The 15,249-nt window shown below is 33.0% G+C and overlaps 3 protein-coding genes across 3 annotated transcripts; all 3 read left to right on the forward strand.

Moving 5' to 3' along the window:
• The first annotated feature begins 3,133 nt into the window (after positions 1-3,133).
• On the forward strand, positions 3,134-4,662 carry LOC111297560 (uncharacterized). The gene is made up of 2 exons (XM_089741777.1): positions 3,134-3,976; positions 4,111-4,662. Exons 1-2 carry the CDS (start codon positions 3,134-3,136, stop codon positions 4,660-4,662), a joined length of 1,395 nt encoding a protein of 464 aa, XP_089597903.1.
• Positions 4,663-6,506: 1,844 nt separating this feature from the next.
• LOC111297965 (uncharacterized) lies at positions 6,507-7,207 on the forward strand. Its single transcript, XM_089740617.1, has one exon. The coding sequence runs from the start codon at positions 6,580-6,582 to the stop codon at positions 7,018-7,020; it is 441 nt and encodes a 146-aa protein (XP_089596743.1). The 5' UTR covers positions 6,507-6,579; the 3' UTR covers positions 7,021-7,207.
• A 55-nt stretch (positions 7,208-7,262) lies between these two features.
• On the forward strand, positions 7,263-8,218 carry LOC149515706 (putative LRR receptor-like serine/threonine-protein kinase At3g47570). The gene is made up of 3 exons (XM_089741778.1): positions 7,263-7,418; positions 7,485-7,680; positions 7,905-8,218. Exons 1-3 carry the CDS (start codon positions 7,263-7,265, stop codon positions 8,216-8,218), a joined length of 666 nt encoding a protein of 221 aa, XP_089597904.1.
• The last annotated feature ends 7,031 nt before the right edge of the window (positions 8,219-15,249 follow it).

Here is a 15,249-nt window from a genome sequence, read left to right on the forward strand (position 1 = left end):
TAGGATTGGCCAGATATTTTTTGATGGATAAGAAGACTTATAGAAGAAAAATTCTAAGAAAAAAGGAGATTCTTAATAGGCAAGTTTAACTTGCAAGAGAAGAATTCTAATAAAAAAAGGATTCTTAATAGGTAAGTTTATATGGTTATAAATAGGTAAAGTCTTTATAGGGTTAGGTATGAGAAAAATATGTAAGAGAGTTGTAGAGTTTTATGGGTAGACATCCCATAAGACTCTTGAAGATCTACATCTTATATGTGTGTATATTTGTCTGTGAGTAGATTAAAGGAGACTGAGAGGATCTACATAGGTATGATGTATGGGTGCATATGGGTATGCGTTTGGTTATGTTGAAAGGATGCACATGGGTATGTGTTTGTTTGGGTTGAAAATACTCTATGGGACTAGAGAAGATTGAGAAGGTCTATGGGTATTGATTGTTAAGTAGTTCATATATTTTGACGTATGTTTGTAATTCTCTACAACTAGTGGATTTTGTTTCTCATCCATGGATGTAGGTTAGTTAGACCAAATCACGTTAAATTGTGTTTCTTGTGTGATTGATTGATTATTTAATTTCGCTTCCACTGATGTGATTGGATTGAAGTTTTTTAGCCTAACAAATGATATCAAAACTGTAGTGATTCCCAACAGCTCAATCAGCAGGTAAACAATTTGCATTATTCTTAACAAAATACTCAAACCATTACATGACTTATGGCACATGTCCACTTCTTTTCAGATAAATACTGTGTTCAGATGATTTGAACAAGTAGATTGTTTTTTGGTTACATTCTGTTGAAGTAAATATGATGGTTTAATTTAGAGATTTCCTTGTTATCATATGCTTCAGGTATCTGAGGAGCCATATGAATGGACTTGAGAGGCTTAAGTGTGGCAAAGTACTGCCATTCCTTTATTTCACATTGTATCTGGTATTTGCGGAAGTAAAACTTTTCGAACAAGCACTCGAGTTGGAGAAGAGAAAAATAAAAAGCAAGTTTGTCGACCAATTATTGGTGTCTGTAATTTGTGTGAATTTCCTTTTCTTGTGGATTATCATCAAATCAGAATTCAGAATAATGCAAATAAGTTGTTCTGTTACACCTTTTTTGGCTGGTTAATCTAATTTTTCTGTTATTTTTTAGAAAAAAATAAGACAATTCAATCAATCCATTTGGTTTAAAAAATAAGCTAAGTAACATTCCCCCTTTATAAACTAGTTAGATAAAGTGACACTAATGACTCCTTGGTGAACATATTTAATAATATCTACGATGCTACTCAGCTCACAAATATTAATACTAGAAATTCAACATTGTCTATGTGCATGTTGAGATAGAACCATAACTGTTTCCTTGTTCTGAATATCACCACTGCATCAAAGTTTAATTCTACATACCACCATTACCTTTGTCCTTTCATTCTTTCGTGTCATAAATTATTGGACAGATCAATGAGAAAACTTCATAAGGAATTTCTATAAAAGGCATATTTGAAGGCAAGAGTAAGGTGATGAAAAGCATATAACCAGCTCAAAGCCTCAAAGTTCAAGTAAAGATGATGAAAAGCATAATATCAATATTTCTGCATGCAACTTTAAGCACCTAGCAAGTCAAGCCTAATTAGAAACCAGAATAAGTAAAACAACGTTCTTTCTTAAATATATTAAATATTTTACTATAATTTAAAATTATTCATACCATTAATTTTTAGTTAATATATACAGGGACGCATTCATTTGATGTATGAACTCAGACCATTAAATTTGCATGCATGTGGACTTAATTTAGAGTTTAGTTATTGAGATTATGGTCTTGTGGCTTGAATTCAAAGCAAGCCATTGCTAGCTATAACTTAAAGAGATTACAGGGTCCATTGATCGCCTTTGTTTTTTTTTTGTTTTTTTAATGAGAATCTCCACCAACCATTACAACATTGATATTGACACAAGTTCAATGGAATGAAGGTCATTTAGTAAATTTTCCAAGTCAACTGAATCTTTTTTCTTTCCCCTTCTGAGAATCTCTACAACTACATTGTAGCCTACAAGTTATGTGATTAAAAAATTAGCTTCTAATCAATAACTTGTCCAACAAACAAAAAGCATTCAACTCGAAGCTAAACAACTAAACAGCATAACGCGTAGGGAATTGATTTCAGAATAAACAAGAATCAGACGCCTTCTATTTTGTTGGTTTGTATTTTCAACTTTCATTTCCATTTTTCCTACTTTCAACATCAAATGCTCTTATAATTTGACACAAAAAACAATGTAAATATATATATGCATTCTTATCTCTGATGAATGATATTCCATCATTAGATATGGATATGGGGATTTTTTTTTCCTTTATTTTGCAGTGAAAGTTAGGGCAGGATCAGAAATATCTGAAACTTGGGAAAACTGAAAATGCGGATCTGAAGTGAGTTATGCCTTGAACACCAAAAGATAAGAAAATTTCCAACTCATTAATTGCTATAGCATCCTTTTGAATGGAGCTAGTTTTAATTGGTACATGAATGTGAATGCAGTTTCACTGCATATAATCATGCATTTGGATATTTTGGCACTTAAGAAATACTTGAAAAATCTATTTGAATCCTTGGCATTTGGAGATTTTTTCTACCACTTTTACTGCAGTGTAGTCTTCAATTAGTCTTTGTATTAAAATCTGGTTGGTAACTAGTATATGGCTGCATGTCATGAAACTTGATAATAATAGCCATAAGAAAACTGATTGTACATGACAATAACTATTTATTTTTTCAACAGTCGCCTGGCCTGTTAGTAGCGTATTAAATTCTTATTTTCTCTATTGGCTGGTGGTCCAGAGAAATTCTTATATTTGAAAGCATATAAAAATATCTCGATTCAGCACCAAACTTTGAAATTTTGCAGTCGGCAAGAGACTTAGCCTTACTTTTCTCTTTATCGGGACCTTGAGTATCTATGGCTTCAGTCAAGGCCGGTAACTATATCTTTAGTCCTCTCAAAGAGAAATTCATGAAAGGGACAACACTCAACAGCAAATCATTATAGATTCAACCTTAGAGATCAACACTGTTTTTTGCAAGACATAAAAAAAAGGTACCCGAATTTCTTAATTTTTCCTACTCTTTTGCTATAAAGATGCTGCAGAAAGAACTAATATTCTGTTTAATCTTGTTGCCGAAGCAAACACCGCAAGATGCAAATAACAATAGTATGAATTCAAGTAGTCTTTCTTTGTTGATGAGGCTATCAGAAATGCAGTTCAAGGCGCCTTGGTCACTTCAAATTTCCACCCATGTTGCTCTCGTTCTTCTCTTATGCTTCAATCTTACAAGTCCTTTCTTTCTTGGTTCAGCAGCCTTGGCAATTAATGGAAATGAAACAGATCAACAGGGTTTGCTCCAGTTTAAGGCCAAGATAACTGGTGATCAGCTTGGGATTATGCGTTCGTGGAACAACAACGTCCATTTTTGCCAATGGCGTGGTGTTAAATGCGGACGACTACATCAGAGAGTTACCAGGTTGGACTTGCCAGCACTGAAACTAATGGGACCAATATCACCTTATGTTGGAAACTTGAGCTTTCTACGGGTATTAAGTCTTCGCAACAACGGCTTCATTCAAGAACTTCCTCAAGAAATCGGCCGTTTACATAGATTGGAAGAACTAAATCTTCATAGAAACCTCATAGTTGGTGAAATTCCTTCCAATATATCTGGTTGTTTGAAGCTCAAACATCTTTACATTGAACACAATCTGCTACTTGGAGAAATACCTGCTGCACTTGGCCACTTGTCAAACCTGAAGGAATTAAGCTTTAGCAACAACACATTAAGAGGGAGTATCCCTCCTTTTTTAGGGAACTTGTCATCTCTGGAGATAATCTTTCTGCCTCTAAATAGGTTGTCTGGGATTATCCCTGAAGCTCTTGGGCAACTGAAGAATCTTACCACTTTTGCCGCGGCAATTAATAATTGTCTGGTATGGTTCCGTCCTCACTTTTTAATCTCTCTAATGTCACAAAACCTGATATTGGGGAAAATAACTTTCATGGAAGTCGTCCCTCACAATTGGGAGTCAACAAGCCATATCTTGAACTGTTTTCTGATAGCCAGAACCAACTGAGTGGACTATTCCCTCCTTCAATAACAAATGCCTCTAACCTCATCAATCTTCAGGTTTATGGAAACAAATTTACTGGAAAGATAGCTTCATTCCGAAAGCTAGAAAAATTGCAAAGATTGAATGTTGCTGACAATCTTCTTGGTAGTGAGGGAGCAAATGACTTAAACTTCCTCTGCTCTTTAACTGGTGCCACCAGCTTGGAATATGTAAAAATCAGTTACAACAGCTTTGGAGGGATATTACCTGAGTGCATAAGCAATTTGTCAACTGCTATCACCTTTTTTGCTATGCAAGACAATAACATAGTCGGGACAATACCAGCAGGATTTGGAAATCGAATCGACTTGGAGGTGCTGGAGGCAGGAGGAAATCAATTATCAGGTACCATTCCATCTGTGATTGGCAGGCTTCAAAAGCTAAAATTATTTGCTGTAAACATTAATTCCATCTCTGGATCCGTCCCCACTTCATTAGGAAATTTAAAGATGTTGATCGAGTTGTATCTAAATGACAACAATCTTCAAGGCGAAATTCCTCCATGAAAAAAGTTGGGGAAAGAAAGGAAATTATAGAGGAGAAAGAGGGGGTTTCAATTTTGAAAAAAAATTTTAGCCGCGCTATTTCGTCACGATAGCGGCATTTACTTAAAAAAATGTCACTATTTGCAAAGAAGATTATTGAAGTCATTTTTTGAAAAAAAAAATGCCATCAATAATTCCTTCCAATTTTTTTGAGGAGAGTATTTGAGGCGTTTTTTTGACAAAAATGCTTTCAATAATCCCTTTAATTTTTTAAAAGGGATTATTAAAGGTATTTTCTGCAAAAAATGCTTTTAATATTGCCCTTCATTTTATATGAAAAGATTATTGAATGCATTTTTTTATAGAAAATGCCTTCAATAATCCTCTCCAATTTTTTTAGAGGGGATTATTGAAGGCATTTTCTATAAAAAAATACCTTTAATAATTCCTTCTAATTTTATAAGAGATTATTGAAGGCGTTTCAGGTAAAAAATGCCTTAACTAATCTGCTCATAAAAAAGAGAAACGATTATTGAAGATGTTTTTTTTGCCAAAAATGCCTTCAATAATTTCGCTAAAAAATTGTAGAGGATTCCTAAAGGTGTTTTTGGTAAAAAACACCTTCAATAAATTTTCTTATCAATAAATTTATCAAAAATAGAATAGCATTGTCGGTTGAGCATATGATTGTTAATCATAAGGTTGTAAGTTTGATCCTTCTTTTTAGCATCTTTTAGGATTTTTGAAGGTATTTTTGGCTAGAAATACCTTCAATAAATGCTGAAAAGAAATATTGAACCTATAACTTTATGATTAACAACCATATGCTCTAACCGTCAATGCTGTTCCATTTTTCATAGATTTATTGATAAGGATATTTATTGAAGGCATTTTCTGCAAAAAATGCCTTCAATAATCCCTTTCATTTTTTTTTTATAAAGGGATTATTGAAGGTGTTTTAGGCAAAAAATACCTTGAATAATCTGCTCATAAAAAATAAAGGCGATTATTGAAGGCATTTTCTACTGCCTTCAATAATTTCGCTAAAAAATTGTAGAGGATTATTAAAGGCATTTTTTTTTATCAAAAACACCTTCAATAAATTTTCTTGTTAATAAATTTATAAAAAATAGAGTAGTGCTGTCGATTAGAGTATATGATTGTTAATCATAAGGTTGTAGGTTTGATGTCTTCTTTTAGCATTTTTTAGGTTTATTGAAGGCATTTTTTGCCTCAATAATCTCTTGAAAATTTTAAAAAATGTTGAAGGAAGGGATTGAACCTATGATCTTATAATTAACAACCATATACTCTAACCATCAATACTACTTTATTTTTCACAAATTATTGACAAGGAGATTTATTGAAAGCGATTTTGCCAAAAAATGCCTTCAATAATCCTCTACAATTTTTTTAAAGGAATTATTGAAAGCGTTTCTAGCAGAAAAAACCTTCAATAATTACTTTTATTTTTTATGAGTAGATTATTCAAGGCATTTTTTGCCTGAAATGCTTTCAATAATCACTCCAATTTTAGCGATAGGATTATTCAAGGCATTTTAGTTGATAAATGCCATTAATTTTTGTCTTTAATGGCGTTTATATGTATAAACATCGCTATTTGAATATTTAGTGGTGTTTGGATAATAAACATCTAAAGTTTTATAAAAACACAGAAACTAACAGCGTTTGTAAGTGAAAGGCCACTATAAAATTGTCGCTAATACATTATTTTGCTATAGTGAGTCTAGGCAATTGTGAAATCTGATTTTTTTTTAAATCTCTTTAATAACAATCTCAGTGGTTCATACCTTCTCAAATAGCAGGAGTATCATCTTTGTCTATCGGTCTAAACTTATCTTTGAACCGTTTGACTGGCATGCTTCCTTTAAAGTAGAAAATTTAAGAAATCTTGGTGAATTAGATGTTTCTCAAAACATGTTATCAGGTGTCATTCCAAATGATCTTGTTAATTGTGTAAAACTGAAGGTACTACTGATGGAAGGCAATTTCTTCAATGGATCAATCCCTTCATCTTTAAGTTTATTAAGAGGTCTTGCAAATTTAGACCTTTCTAGAAATAATCTCACTGGTAAAATTCCAAAATTTCTTGTGACATTTGGCATTTTATGCTGCTTGAATCTTTCTTACAACAATTTCGAAGGTCTAGTACCAGTTGATGGAGTCTTTAAAAATGCAAGTGCTATATTCCTTGAAGGGAACAGTAAGCTTTGTGAAGGCACTCTTAAGTTCCACTTGCCAACTTGTGATAACTTGAAACATAGAGGGAGATCAACTATTTCACTTAATAATTGCTATCGTTTTTGTGCTTTCAAGAGTTTTTTTGGTTTTCTCCCTCATGTTTCTCTTTTGGTTTAGAAAGAAAATAAAGCAACCTGCATCACCAAACGTAGAAAATCCATTGTTAAGGTTATCATATCAAAGCATCCAAAAAGCTACCAATGATTTCTCCTCAGCAAATTTAGTAGGTATAGGTAGCTTTGGTTTCATATATAAAGGAATTCTTGAAGAGAATGGAACAATTATTGCCATCAAGGTACTTAAACTTTTGAGTCATGAAGTTTTCAGGAGTTTTTTGGCTGAATGTGAGGTCTTAAGGAATGTTAAGATGTCGAAACCTTGTCAAGGTGTTAACAACATGTTCTAGTGTGGACTATCAAGGCAATGATTTTAAGGCTCTTGTTTATGAATTCATGGCAAATGGAAGCATAAAGGATTGGCTATATCCAACTATTGGCATGAATGACGGAGATGAGGCAGCTAAAAGCTTGAATCTTTTTTAGAGATTGAATGTGGCAGTTTATATTGGATGTGCATTACAGTATCTTCATCATCCTTGTGAAACACCAATTGTTCACTGTGATCTCAAACCAAGCAATATTCTACTTGATGATGAAATGGTTGGCCATGTAGGTGACTTTGGCCTAGCAAAATTCATTCCATCATACATACAAAATAACACTTCAAGCCAGTCAAGCTCTCTTGGGTTAAGAAAAACAACTGGTTATGCTATGCCAGGTAAGTGGACTACTACATATTTGTATAGAATGCATTCTTTCAAATAGACATGTTACTTAATTTAACAAGTTAATATCTTTGATGTGAGAAAGCTATTTGCATCTATTTTAAAATTGTTGCTCTTATTTCTAACAAATGAATTGCATAATATGGCTTGGGATTTAATGTGACAATATATGGAGAGGTGTACAACTATGGCATTCTTTTGCTGGAGACGTTTATAGGGAGAAGATCCATTGATGAAATGTTTAAAGAGAACATGAACCTTCATAACTTTGTTAAAACTACTTTGCCAAATCGAGTGGCTGAGATTATAGATCCCACTCTTCTTCAACAAAGTTTCGGAGAAGAAACAATGATGAACAATACTTTCAATGATAGTAGCCAAAAAGATACTAAACTTCTTTGGAGCTTGAATTCTATATTGGAAATTGGAACTGCTTGTTCTTTGGAATTGCCAACTAAAAGAATGAACATGGCTAATGCTGTTGCTGAGCTTTGTTTTATAAGAGAAAAGATGCTTCTATTAAGAAAATAGGCTCCAGCCCCATGTAATTGATTTTGGACCAATCAAAGGCCATGGGCCTTAGTCTTTCATTTTACACAGTGCCCTAGCTACTTAATAAAAAGAGGTGGGGTTGTTTTAAGATGGAGTCACAAACCAAGAAAAGAAAAAAGAAAAGCCAAAAAAATAGAAAGAAAAATGAGAAGGGAGAGTTGATTGAATGGAAGTCAATCTGTGATCCTATTAAGTTGAAATTTTGTCAATAGGTTTATGATTCAGAGTTTTAAATTTTGAACAATGAAGATCAAGTTTGAAGCTCTCTAGGAACAAATTCAGTGTGCATTTGTTGAGTCATCTATTTGGTGAGATTTCTCTAATTATCTCTCTCTAGTTGTTGATTAGCTCTAGTTTTACTAAAAAAGATCTTTGTATAGCCATTATTTGATAGTGGAGATTTTTTTAGTGGTCCATGATTTTTTTCTCTAGACTATAGGATTTTTCACATAAATCTTGGTGTGCTTTATTTTTTATACGTTGTTGATTGTTGATTATTGTCTATTATTATGAGTTTATTACGATATATTGTTTCTGCATTGTTGTGTTTATTGTTTTAAGCCCAACAAATGGTTTCAGAGCGAGGGTTATTTTGAGACATTAATACAGAAGTAGCTCAAGACAGAAGGAAATTCTATTTGAGATCATGAAATGGTGATACAGGTTCCATGATAAAATTAACAACATCAAATTATTCAATTTGAAAGCCTATGATAGAAGATTATTTGTACTATAAAGATTTGTATGAGCTGGTATTGGATGATTCGGCTAAACCAGCAAATATGAAAGATAAAAGCTAAAAAAAGTTAGGTAGAAATATGCTGGCTATAATTAAAAAATGGATTGATATCAGCGTATTCATCATGTAGCATAGAAGATTGATGCACACACTGTTTGAGAAAAATTAGTAGCATTATATGAGAGGAAAATATGTGTAAATAAAGTTATACTTGTTAAAAAGCTTACAACTTTATAGTATAAGGATGGACGATCTATTACAGAGTACTTGAGTGATTTTCAAGATATATTTAATCGGATGACTATTATTGAGCTTAAGATGGATGATGAAATAAAAGCATTGTTTCTTTTGAGTTCATTGTCAGATAGCTAGAATACTCTAGTTGTGACTGTTCTTAATTCAGCTCTTGATTATAAGGTGACATTGGAAATGGTAAAGAACAATATGCTTAATGAAGAAGCAAGGCAAAAGATATAGACCTTGAAAATTAAGCTCTAGTCACAAAAAATAAGGGTAGAAACATCAACAAAGGTTAGAACTTAAAAGGTCATAGTAAGTCTAAACATAGATTCAAGTCCAAAGATAAAGTGAAGTGTTTTCATTGTAGTAAAGCAGGTCATATAAAATGACATTGTAAAATCTTGAAGCAAGAGCAAAAAAATGAGAAAGGTAAGAGTTTAGATGATTGCAATGTTGCAGCAATAAATTTAGATAGTGATTAAGTTATTTTGATTTGTACACATGGTGATAGTAATCATGTTAGTGATCTCGACATTGAGTGGATAGTTGATATAGGAGTGGCATATCATTATATTTCTAAAAGTGAGTTATTTATAACTTACAAAGCAAGAGATTTTGGTTGCATCAAGATGAGAATAAGAATGTGTCGTAGATTGTTAAGATTGGTGATATTATCGTACAACTAGTACAGACTGCATGTTAACTTTGAAGGATGTCAGACACATTTCGGATATAAGAATGAACTTGCTTGCTATTAATGTCCTTGATAAGGAAGAATATGAGAGTCGACAAAAGAATGGAAAATAGAAGTTCTCAAAGGAACTATGATAGTTACAAAGGGAAAACTATGCTGCACAATATATAAGACATGGATGCAATTGAACAGTAACCAAATAAATGCCATTGAGAATAATGATTAAGCAAACTTGTGGCATAAGCATTTGGCACACATGACTGAGAAGGGGTTACAGGTTTTGGTAAGGTAGTATCTCATTCCCTTGACCAAAGGTATATCTCTCGATTCATGTGATCATTATTTGTTTGGTAAGCATCGTAAAATTTTTTTTGTAAGAGTTCTCAAATAAAAGAAAATAGATTAGAGTTGATTTATTCTAACATATGTAGTCTCATTGAAGTTGAGTTATTAGGTGGTAGCAAGTATTTTGTTACTTTTATTGGTGATGCTTTATGTAAAACTTGGGTGTATATGTTGAAAAAAAAAAGTTAGGTATTGCAATATTTTCAAAAATTTTATGTCAAGGTGGAAAGGATGACAGTGTTATATTTGAAGTGTATTCATACTGATAATGGTAGGGAATACACATCCAAAGACTTTAAAGAGTATTGTTCAAAGTATGGGATCAGGCATGAGATGACAGAACCTGAAACACCGTAGCATAATGGTGTAGTTGAAAGGATGAACTGCACCATTATGAAGAAAGTCAGATGTATATTAAGGATGACAAAATTACCAAAGCCATTATGGGGTAAAGTAGTCAACACAGCTTATTATTTGCTTAACAAATCACCATAAGTTCCTTTAGGCTTTGACATTCCATAAAGAGTGTGAATAGGGAAAATACTTCATACTCTCACTTGAAAGTTTTCGGAAGTAAAGCATTTATACATATGCCAAAAGAACAGAGGTCAAAGCTTAACAATAAAGCCACACAATGTGTGTTTGTAGGATATGGTGATAAAGAATTTGACTATAGGGTATAGGATCTTATGAAGAAAAAGACAGTCTGAAGCAAAATTGTGGTTTTTCATAAAAAAAAAAAACCATAGCAGACCTTGAGAAAAATGAGAAAACTACATTGGTTACTATTGAGTGTGATATTTCAACATTGATAGGGGTTCCATAAAAAAGAGCCACAAATAATGGAAATGAGCAAGAAACAAAACTTGAGGATATGAATGAACCAGCCACAATTAGTGATGAGCTAAATGCAATCAATTTTAAGCAGGGAGAGTAATCCTCTCCACGAGAGAATGTTGAGTAAAGAGAGCTACCTTCGACATCAAGTCATGTAGAGCCTTAGCCTAAGAGATCTATTAGAGAGCATAGGCCATCTACTAGGTATCCAAGTTCAGATTTTATTTTAGTTATCAGTGAAAGGGAGCCAATGAACTTCTAAGATATATATAGGTTACTTTGGATAAAGAGCATTGGTTAAAAGCAATGAAAAAAGAGATGGAGTCATTACAAAAAAATGGTACTTATAATCATGTTAAACTTTCAAAAGGGAAAAGGCTATTGAAAAATAAATAGGTGTTCAAGTTGAAAAGGAATGGTGACGAGCTAGTGAGGTACAAAGCTTGATTGATGGTGAAAAGTTTTTCTTAGAAATTAGGCATTGATTTTGATAAGATCTTCCCTCCAATTGTGAAGAAGAGTTCCATTTAAGTGGTACTAGGATTAATAGCTAGTTTGAATCTTGAGCTTGAGCAACTTGATGTCAAGACTACATTTTTGTATGGTGACTTACAAGAGGACATTTATATGAATCAGCCTGAGGGTTTTGAAGTGAAACGAAAAGAGCACTTAGTTTGCAAACTAAAGAAAAGCTTGTATAGGTTGAAACAAGCTCCACGATGGTCGTACAAAAAGTTTGATTCTTTTATGATAAGCCATAGCTATAAAAGAACGATAGCAAATTCTTATATGTATGTCAAAAAATTTTCTAATGGTAACTTCATTATTCTCTTATTATATGTTGATGATATGTTGATTGTGGGACAAGATACTAGTAGGGTTTACAAGTTTAAAAAATAATTGTCTAAGTTTAAAAAATAATTGTCTAAGTCCTTTGACATGAAAGATTTAGATCTAGCAAAATAGATTCTCAATATGAACATTATTTGATATAAGATAGCTAAAAAGTTGTGGTTGTCACAGGAAAAAAATGTTAAACAAGTACTTAGTAGATTCAACATACAACATGTTAAATCAATTAGTAATCCATTTGCCAACCATTTTCATCTAAGTACAAAATTTTGCTTCGTGTCTAAAGAAGAGCAACTAGCTATGTCTAGTATTTAGTATTCTTCTGTAGTTGATTCTTTAATATATCTTATGGTTTGTACACGACCTGACATTGCTCATGCAATTGGTATAGTGAGCAGATTTCTTTCTAATCTGAAAAAGGTTCATTGGGCAGTAATGAAATAGATTTTTAGATATTTGAGAGGCACCTTAAAAATATGCTTGAGTTATGGAGTTTCACAACCAGTTCTATAAGAGTTTACTGATACTAACATGACAGGTGATCTTGGTGGTAGGAAATCTACTTCTGGGTATTTATTCACTTTTGTAAAAGAAGCTATATCTTGGCAATCTAAGTTGCAGAAATGTGTTGCTTTGTTAACTATAAAAGTTGAGTATATTATAGCTACTGAAGCAAGTAAAGAAATGCTTTGGATGAATGTTTTCTTCTTAAATTGAGGTTAAATCAGAAAGAGTATATGGTGTTTTGTGATAGCCAGAATGCTTTAGATTTGAGTAAGAATGCCATGTACTATGCTAAAACAAAGCACATTGATGTTAGATATCACTAGTTACGTTCAGTAATTGAAGAACAACATATGCTATTGAAAAAAGTCCATACTAATGAGAATGTAACAAATAAGTTGACTAAGATACTTTCCAGGGAAAAGCTTAGCCTCTATAGTAACTTGACTAACATGAGTTCCTTGGCTAAGGTAAGTTTTAAATAAAACTGCTATGGTGATGAATCTTCTTCTAATGGGGTTAGAAGGGAAGATTGCTAGAAAAATGGGGTTTAGCCCTAGGTAATTGGTTTTGGACCAATCAAAGGCTATGGGCCTTAGTCTTTCTTTTTACACAGAGCCCTAGCTACTTAATAAAAAGAGATAGGGCTGTTTTAAAGTGCAATCACAAACAAAGAAAAAAAAAAAAAACCAAAAAAATAAAGAGAAAAGGGAGAAGGGAAAGTTGATTGAAAAGAAGTTGATCCATAGTTCGATTAAGCTGAAATTTTGTCAGTAGGTTTATGATTTAGAGTTCTACATTTTGAACGGTGAAAATTAAGCTTGAAGCTATCTAGAAATAAATCTAGTATGTATAGGAATAAATCTAGTATGTATTTATTGAGTAACTTATTTGATAAGATTTCTCCAATTGTCTCTCTCTAGTTGTTGATTAGCTCAGTTTTAGCTAGAAAAGATCTTTGTATATCCATTCTTTGATAATAAAGATTTTTCTTGTGATCTGTGATTTTTTTCTCTACACTAGAGCATTTTTCACGTAAATCTTAGTGTGCTTTATTTTTCCTACATTGTTGATTGTTGATTGTCTATTACTGTGGGTTTATTATGATATATTGCTTCTATATTTTTGTGTTTATTGCTTCAAGCCAAACAAGTGGTATCAAAGTGAAGGTTATTTTGAGACATTGATATAGAAGCAACTCAAGACAAAAGTAAAAAATCCTATATTATTAAGAAATTTGAATAAGTTGTCTTATATATGTATGAAGGACCTAAGAACTTAATAGCTTAAGCTTTTGGGATCAAGTGGTGTTCAACATATATGTATAAGGCTCTATGGTGTGCTTCTATGGGCTCCCAGTGTAGTTTATCTCCTCAACAAGTGATATCAGAACTAAAGTTACGATACGTTCGAGTCCCAGTGGTGTTGCTGAGGAGGAAATTGTTGATAGATCAGAGGTTGGCCACATCAATTAACTCCATGTGCTTGAATGCTAGTATTAAAAGGTTCAACTTGGATGTAGTGAATCTATGATAATATGTAGAAGTGGAACACCAAGTGAACAATGTGTTGAGTCAACCTGAAGTGTAAGCTTGAGGGAGTACTGAGACAACCTAAGTAGCAAGGTTGAGTGCTGTGGCCTGGCCTAAAAGTGCACTAGAAATGTGAGGTTGCCTGGCCCAAAAGAAGTGTTAATAGGACTTACTCGCATGAGGGAGCCGATGTGGGACTTGATTAAAACTCACAAGTGAATGGGAGAGATTGTTGGGATATGGTTCACGGGTGAGTAAAGAATCCCACATCATTAGAAAATCTGAATAAGATGTCCTATATATGTATAAAAAACCCAAGAATCTAATAGCTTAAGTTTTTGTTCTCAAGTGGTGTCCAACTTATATGTATGGGCTCTCTAGTGTGCTTCATGGACTCCAAGTGTGATTTATCTGTCCAGTAGCTTCAACCTCGATCATTAAGAACAAGAAGTACTAATGTTGCTTGGAATCTCAGTAACAATAACTTTTAATTTGTTATACATTTTTATCAAATTTTACATCCTTTGCATTATTTTCTTTAGCTGCAGGTACTGCTTAATGCCTTAAGCTTAGTTGGTTCATTGGTGTGTGAAGATGCAGTTTTGATCAATATCACATTTGATTGGGAACTCCCTGGCGCCATGTATTCTGTCCTGAAAACAATCCCTCCCCTGGAATGAAACAGGGAAAAGAAGAAAAGATCATCATTCCTTCTGCTGCAGTTACTCAGTCTTGTGTTTGTTTTTCTCTTCTTGTTTAATGAAGGACCAAATCTGTAAGAATATTGGGCTTAGCTTCGAGTTCTTAATCTTGTGTCTACATTTCAAGAATAAAATTCCACCTCTAATGTTTAAGATTTCATGATAATATACTTTTTTCTCTCTTAGCTATTGCTTAACTTTCTTGGATTTAGAATGACTTTATGTCTAAATTTATCTGTTATGCTATTCAACTACATTTAAATCCAGACAAATGATTTTATAAAGCTTCTGTCTCTATTCATTTCTTGAGGGTGGCTTTTATTTAAGAGGATTGACCCATGAACCACACAGACATAACCAAATCCGGTCAATCATCGGTTATCAGATGAGTTTGAAAATCAAAACTTTCTTTTTGTCTTTTTCCACAAAGAAATCAGAGGGCAACTAACCATTATTTTCATGTATGTTATAAATAACATACAATAACGGGTCCATAAGTTTCACCCTGCATAGATAGAATCCAAACTTTTCCTCTTCTATCATTTTTTATAAGAAGAATTTATTGT

This window comes from Durio zibethinus, chromosome 12 (genome assembly GCF_047325235.1).
Source record: "Durio zibethinus cultivar Kanyao isolate XHJ-2024 chromosome 12, ASM4732523v1, whole genome shotgun sequence".
Lineage (NCBI taxonomy): Eukaryota > Viridiplantae > Streptophyta > Magnoliopsida > Malvales > Malvaceae > Durio > Durio zibethinus.